This window comes from Aaosphaeria arxii (genome assembly GCF_010015735.1).
Source record: "Aaosphaeria arxii CBS 175.79 unplaced genomic scaffold BU24scaffold_5, whole genome shotgun sequence".
NCBI lineage: Eukaryota > Fungi > Ascomycota > Dothideomycetes > Pleosporales > Aaosphaeria > Aaosphaeria arxii.
In genome coordinates, this window is record NW_022983478.1 from 2,920,501 (window position 1) to 2,927,327 (window position 6,827).

At 48.5% G+C, this 6,827-nt stretch overlaps 3 protein-coding genes across 3 annotated transcripts; all 3 read left to right on the forward strand.

Annotated features, from left to right (window-relative positions):
• Positions 1-154: 154 nt before the first annotated feature.
• Positions 155-1,221, forward strand: BU24DRAFT_452048 (uncharacterized protein; the record flags this gene model as incomplete). Its single annotated transcript, XM_033531163.1, has 5 exons — positions 155-243; positions 367-429; positions 560-620; positions 823-890; positions 934-1,221. The coding sequence occupies 5 exons, from the start codon at positions 155-157 to the stop codon at positions 1,181-1,183; spliced, it is 531 nt and encodes a 176-aa protein (XP_033383533.1). The 3' UTR covers positions 1,184-1,221.
• Positions 1,222-2,778: 1,557 nt separating this feature from the next.
• Positions 2,779-3,338, forward strand: BU24DRAFT_229440 (uncharacterized protein). The gene has a single exon (XM_033522153.1). It carries the CDS (start codon positions 2,839-2,841, stop codon positions 3,205-3,207), a length of 369 nt encoding a protein of 122 aa, XP_033383534.1. The 5' UTR covers positions 2,779-2,838; the 3' UTR covers positions 3,208-3,338.
• On the forward strand, positions 3,339-4,207 carry BU24DRAFT_229453 (uncharacterized protein). Its single transcript, XM_033522154.1, has one exon. The coding sequence runs from the start codon at positions 3,469-3,471 to the stop codon at positions 3,925-3,927; it is 459 nt and encodes a 152-aa protein (XP_033383535.1). The 5' UTR covers positions 3,339-3,468; the 3' UTR covers positions 3,928-4,207.
• Positions 4,208-6,827: the final 2,620 nt, after the last annotated feature.

A 6,827-nucleotide genomic window follows, 5' to 3' on the forward strand; every position in this document is an offset into this window, starting at 1 on the left:
TTTGGTACGGTATAATGAACTATAGGATGAGGGTCCTTTCTGAGACTATATATTTTTCCCCTTGTAGTTGGGATGATTGCGCAACCCGTTTATTTGGTATAAAGGGGTCCGGAATTCGTCCTTGACTGCCTGTGAATTCATTTCGTTGAACACAATGTCTACCTTGCGTATTGTTGCAGGGGAGGGCTCGGTCCGATCTTTTCTATCGGCGCCTATCCGCCGAAGACTTTCTCGAGCTTCAAAGTACATCCGTAGACCCTTGCAGGACGGGTCACGGAACTAGGATGAACCCGCTTAGTCATAGAGGCAGATCAACTTAAGTTTGTTTTCATCATGTAACATCAGGCTTGTACTATAAGGGTTTAGGGATGCCTTGAATAACGGAGTCTTGATCTTCCGTTCTGTAGTACTTCTGTCATTACGTAGGCAGTGCGCAGCGTCAGCTACTGCTGCTGCGCAACTCGTTACTCCCTTGGCTCTCTACACTACCCTTCTACCTGCACTATAGATACTGGGCTGCACAAGTATTTGTCTCGTAGCCCTATAACACTCTTGGTAGTTGTCCTAGGGATACGAATGCAAAGGGTCACTTCAATCTCTTGCAGACGTGGTATTGCTACGTGAGTCAGTCCATAACGTGGTGCTAGGAGGCATTTTTGTTACATTCAACGTCTTGTAAATACGTTTGTTACTACTTCTTGAACGTTAACGTGCAGGCAACGTAGGCAATACAGCGCTGGCAGATAAAGCTACTGACAGCAGCCTTGTAAGAGTATACTTGATTATACTCTTTCTTTCTTAATATGCCTATGTATAATACAGTCATTTATTATATCGCATGATTTACAAAAAATGTCACAAGCCCTAAGTAATCAATGCAGCAAGACATCGTAAGAAAGGAGCATGTCTGAGATAGAACTGTTTGTTTCATAGCGGTGGGGTCTATCTTGGCTGTGCTGTGAAAGACGATGCAAGCAAACTTGTAAAACTGGTATCTATAGGGATCTGCAGACGGAACAGTGTTACGACGCCGGAACCTATGAGGACAAAGGAGCTATCAAGTACTTGGGACGGAAGTCGGAGGTCAAGGCCAGAGGGCTTGACGACACCCAAGGACGGGTCACGTGATCCAACATCACGGGGACAGAGTGATCAAGGTGATCAAGCCTTGGCGAAATCGTGAAAAGCCAAGATCTTGAGCAGCTTGATCAAAGGACTAGGAAGGACGGGTATATAAGATTGCCAGATTTCATATGTAGGAGTTCTTCGTAGTCAATAACAAATTGTATTTGATCCTTTGGAATTACCTTAGTCAATACAAACGTAGCTTATCCCTTGGGATAGGTTAGAGTTATTACCGTCTTGATACTTCGCTTTTTATCTACTGAACTCTACGATCACCCGATTTACCTTGTGTAGTAAGTCGCCCCTCGTTACAAACAGCTTTCTGAGTTGAGGCTGTGCTGCTGCAATATGCAGCCACAATTTAAGGTAATCTTAAGATTGGTAGAAGGTGTTACGGATGAACCGAACAGTGACGATTCCGAGTGGCCGGAGGGCGACAGGGAATCCTACGAGGAGGACCTCTAAGAACAAGAGTACGCGGACAGGCTCTATGCCGACGAGGCAGATCATAACTTGGACACGTGACTTGGACACGTGACGGATTCGTGGATTCGTCCCACGAACCCAACGAATCCGCCAAGCGTACTCATGTATATAAGCAGAATGTATTCCATAGATAGGTCCTCATCGTCAATCCACGATACAGTTCTCTGTATCCAGTTTCCTAACGGAAGATTACTTGTGATATCTTTGGCAACACATTTACACAACAGTGATTGATTGACGTTCAACCCAACCAGTATATTGATACCGAGCCTACGGCCCTCATTACTCAACAGAACCCCTTCGAGGTCACGTGTCTAAGTCCCTACTCAGACGACCCCGTTACAGATACCACAAGTAATCTTCCGTTAGGAAACTGGATGCAGAGAACTGTATCGTGGATTGACGATGAGGACCTATCTATGGGATACATTCTGCTTATATACATGAGCACGCTTGGCGGATTCGTTGGGTTCGTGGGACGAATCCACGAATCCGTCACGTGTCCAAGTCACGTGTCCAAGTTATGATCTGCCTCGTCGGCATAGAGCCTGTCCGCGTACTCTTGTTCTTAGAGGTCCTCCTCGTAGGATTCCCTGTCGCCCTCCGGCCACTCGGAATCGTCACTGTTCGGTTCATCCGTAACAAGATACTTAAAGAGATAGAAAGTTAAAAAATAAACTAGCTAGTAGTAAAGAATACTAGGAATTATATTAGTTAGTATATTCTAATAACCTATATAATATATATATAGTTATACAGGTGTAAGTGGAACTGCATCAGGAAATAGCAGCTTTGTAACGATAGGTTCGACTTACTACACAAGGTAAGAGGGGTATATCGTAGAGGTTTTTATAGGGTAAAGCGAGTATCAAGACAAGATAATAACTCTGACTTATCCAGGGGGATAAGCTACTATTGTACTGGTAAGGTAATTCCAAAAGATCAGATACAATTTGTTATTGACTACGAAGAACTCCTACATATGAAATCTGGCAATCTTATATATCCGTCCTTCCTAGCCTTTGATCAAGCTGCTCAACCTCTTGGCCTTTGCCAAGACCTTGATCACCTTGGTCACTTTGTTCACGTGGTGCTGGATCATGTGACTGGTCCTTGGGTGTCATCGAGCCCTCTGGCCACGATCTCCGACTTCCGTCCCAAGTACTTGATGCCTTCTCTGCCCTCATAGGTTCTGGTATCGTAACAAGCTTCCGAAGCAGGAGATGGATGCTTGCTTGGCTGCTTGCTGCTTTAGTTTGGCCCGTGCGTCGACATCATCACATAAAAACACGCTGCCCTCGCCGGCCTACGCTCCTCCCTTCATCGTCCCTTCCCTCGCTCCACCTCGCTCACCTTGCTCCCTCCTCATTAGTCGTTCGGAATTCCCCCATTGAGGCATTTTCTCTCCACCTGGCGGTTATACCACTGCTGCACTGCCCGATTGTCTCCATTTTCTTCCCCTGTTCGTCGACCGAAGATGACTTTCGCCGTACCCCTTCTGGTGGACCCAATTCGAGTCTCTCCCCTCCGATGTCCAGTGACTCTCCTAACCCAGGTTGGATCCTAGCCGCTCAAGTTCGCTCGCTTTCCCCGTAGCTGAGCAGTGTCATGAAGTCCACCACTGATAACCTTTTCCCGCCGGACTACAACTATCCCATCTGGTTTCCTTTCTCATTTTTCCGCTTTTGGAAGTTGACAATCGGTACCGCACCCCCAAGTTCTGGAGAATCTCCTGTCCCTGCCAGCCACGTCATCAACCAAGTGAAACGGCAACCCGGCTGCATTGGACGCCTCGACAGTGTCTTGGGGAGGAGGGGTGGGGCTGATCCCGTGCAATTTCAGCTGGAAGCTTACTAAATGTACGGAGACTACGGCCTAAGGGAGTTGGTTGCCATTAGACTGTCCAATTGTCACCTGCGCGCCCTATTTTACCGGAGAACGAAACCAGAGAGGCGCGGTTTTGGTACGAACAGCTGCACAACCGGGAGGTGGCCAGCAAGGAATCTACTCGCCCATATCGCAATGTCTATTCAGATTGTGGCAAAACCGGGTCCACATGACGGTCGGCATGGCCGCAGTGTTGCATTCCAGCGTCACAATCAAGGGGCTAAAGGGCTAGAGCAGGCTTTGAGTGCTGTAGGGTTTCATTTGGGCGCCATTCTCATTGCAAAGTCTGGTACACGCCGCCGAACACCTAATGTTGGAAGCATATTGGGCCTTAAGCTCAGGTTTAGGTTTCAAGGCATCTCCAAGTTCGTACGATTGATATGCGAGCTCTGGCGGACAGGAGGAGGCGTACCCTGCAGCACGACTTAGCCCTTGGGAGCTGGCATCACTATTCCTCAGTTCTATGGCGAGGATTGCTGGGATATTCGCGCACCTTTCCACAGAAGAGAAAAGGGGCTTTATGCGAAGGCTGCATCACCACCAACATTCATGGCTGCATGATTCACATGGTTACATGGCGCGAAGCTGATTCGGCTCCAGCTTGGGATTCTATCCATTCGCTGGCGCTGGCGTGTTCCGACTACGGTCTCGTACGGGCTGCTATCTGCTGACCGCTGGATGCGAACTTGTTAGAGCTTTCCGAAAGACTTGCACATATAGAGACCCAAGTGTAGAACATTCACCTATCTAAGATCTCTGCACCTCCTCTTCCTCGCACCATCACCATAACCAGGACTCCTTCGAGCCACGAGCAATGGCAATGTTTTCAGATACCTTTGGCGTAGTTCCTACCCACTCTCCTCTTCGATTCATACCTTACAACGGGCCTCCGAAGCCAAAAAAGCCTTCCCAATGCAATCCCTCCAAGATCCCATTTAGCAAAGATGAGGCAGGACTAAACGCTGAGCCAGAGTATGAAGAGGATGTTGTCAAGCTTGTTGATCTGACATACTTAAGTAGGCACGCTCACGGGCAACGAAGCAATTCTGTGTTTGGTGTGGCAATGTATGATGACTAACACGAACACAGGCGACGAAGACGGCAACTCCAAGATCAGCGGCAGCAAAGGTGGAGAAAGTGGTGTTGTTCTTAGTCACGACTGCTTTTCCCCAATGACTGAGTAGGGAGGCGCACTGCCAACGTCTCGAGAAGATACCAAAGACGAGACTCCGTATCAGCTGGCTCCTTCTAAGGGTAGCGGTCGAGGTAAGCGCCCAGACCCTATCGTGATAGCAGCTCACACATGCAACATGTCCTGACGCTGCTTAGGAAATACGGTTGTCATCCAAGACAGTCAGTCGAACTCTGAGGCCGCTGACGAGGGCGACCCGCAGGAAGATGATGCACATTTGCACATATCCGATCAGTTTGAAGTGCCCACTATCTCGACCCTGGAGTATCGTGGTGGGGAGTCCCCTACAAGTACGAACGATGCAAGTACTCCAGGGACAGCTGATGGAGCGAAGACTGTCCCGCGTTGGAAACTCCCATCAACGCCGCCAACGAGCCCATCGATGGACATCAAGCAGGCGACTCTAGAGTCCGCCCAGTGCATTCTCTTAGAAGCCACCACACCTCAGCCGCAGCGCCCCATAGAGGAGAAGACGGAGAGTGAAGGTAAGCAAACGCCATTGGAAGTGTGTTCCTTCAAACAATATCCAGTCGGACGTCCTCCGGCCGAAAGTATGAACTGTAGTAGCAGCAGTAGCATCAGCGGCAGCATCAGCAGCAGTGGAAACGATGCCGATGACGATGTCCACAGCAGCAATCACACAGCGTTGTTGACCCGCAGGCGGAAGCGGAAGCGCTCCTCGCCAACTCCGAAACACATTCAAACGCCAAACACGACATCGAAACAGCGCCCCAAGCACGTGCCACAATCGGCAAGGCAACGGAAGCCATCTACCATCCGCAACAGGCGCAACCGTCCTTCGGCCCAAGGACCTGTTTCAGCAGCGCAGTACAGTAGTTACCGGGCCGATACTCTCGACAGCGACAGCGATGCCAGTAGCGGCGACACCACCGATAATTGCAGCGCGCGCCAGCTTGCAAGCAATTCGTGCAAACATAAGCGGAAGCGTAAGCGTGGTAACGCGGACGAAGACGACGAATATGAGGTGGAGAATATTCTCGACGCCCGTGTCAACCGCAAGAGGCTACAGTATCGTGTCAAATGGCTTGGATATGAGGACGATCCGGTCTGGTATGATGCAGCCAACTTCAAGAATAGCCCGTACAAACTCTGTGATTTTCACGCGGCTAACCCTCTCCATCCGGGACCTCCGAAGAGGCTGGGGACGTGGTTGAGGTGTTGGGAAGAGGACAGAGATGCCGACGATCACCTCGATGATAACAGGCCTGAGAGAGCATACACAAGAGGCGGAGCATAGTGAATAATAGTAGACTGCTGTGCGAGCGACGGTCTTGACGCCATTCTATCTTTTAGTGCCAACATGTAACTAATTAATGAATTCGTCTTTCAAACCCTGAACACTACTAGGCTCTGCCTCTACTTAAGCCTTTTCCTTTTCTATGTCTGTGCTAAATCCTAAAGCAGCACAGTCTGCTCTTGCTCTAAGTAGGCTAAAGCTCGAAGCAGCATAGTCAGGGTACCGATATGCCTTGTAACATCAACGTCAACCCTTACGGTATATGCAGAGCTACTATTCTACTAAACTATCTAAGTTATATTCTAACTCCGCTAAATAAGAACACCTGGTCTGACTATTTGTTGAATCCTTTTCGGCATGGCGGGTTTTTCGTTACGCAGGGACGGACCTTAAGTTACCAGCCCAAAAACTAACTCAAGTCATCTCGCCCCCATACTTCCAAGTTCCTCGCAACCACTCCGTACACCAAGCACCAGCTAGATGATTAGAAGCGAAATGGAATAGAGAATACCAAAACCAATATGGCGTGGGTAGACCCCAGAAGTGATGGAATGGCAGCGGGCAACGATTAGGATAACATCGAGTACCAGCTTGTAGTTGAGGCTTATCTTTTGACAGGCGGATTGAACATCCCTGATAAAATTTCGAAGGAAATATAAGGCGAGAAAGAGTCTCTACGACTTATAGATATACCTATTATACAGCTGTTCCCGGGCAGATTTTAATGTAAGTTATTCAACTATAAGAGCTACCAAGACGTTTATAATTAATTGAGGAATAAAATTCAAACGCATAGTAGGTGTGATATCAATCGAGAGTTTCTGCGTCGCGCTCATGTGTGATCGCTTCCTTATCAACTAGTAGCCTCACGATCTCTTT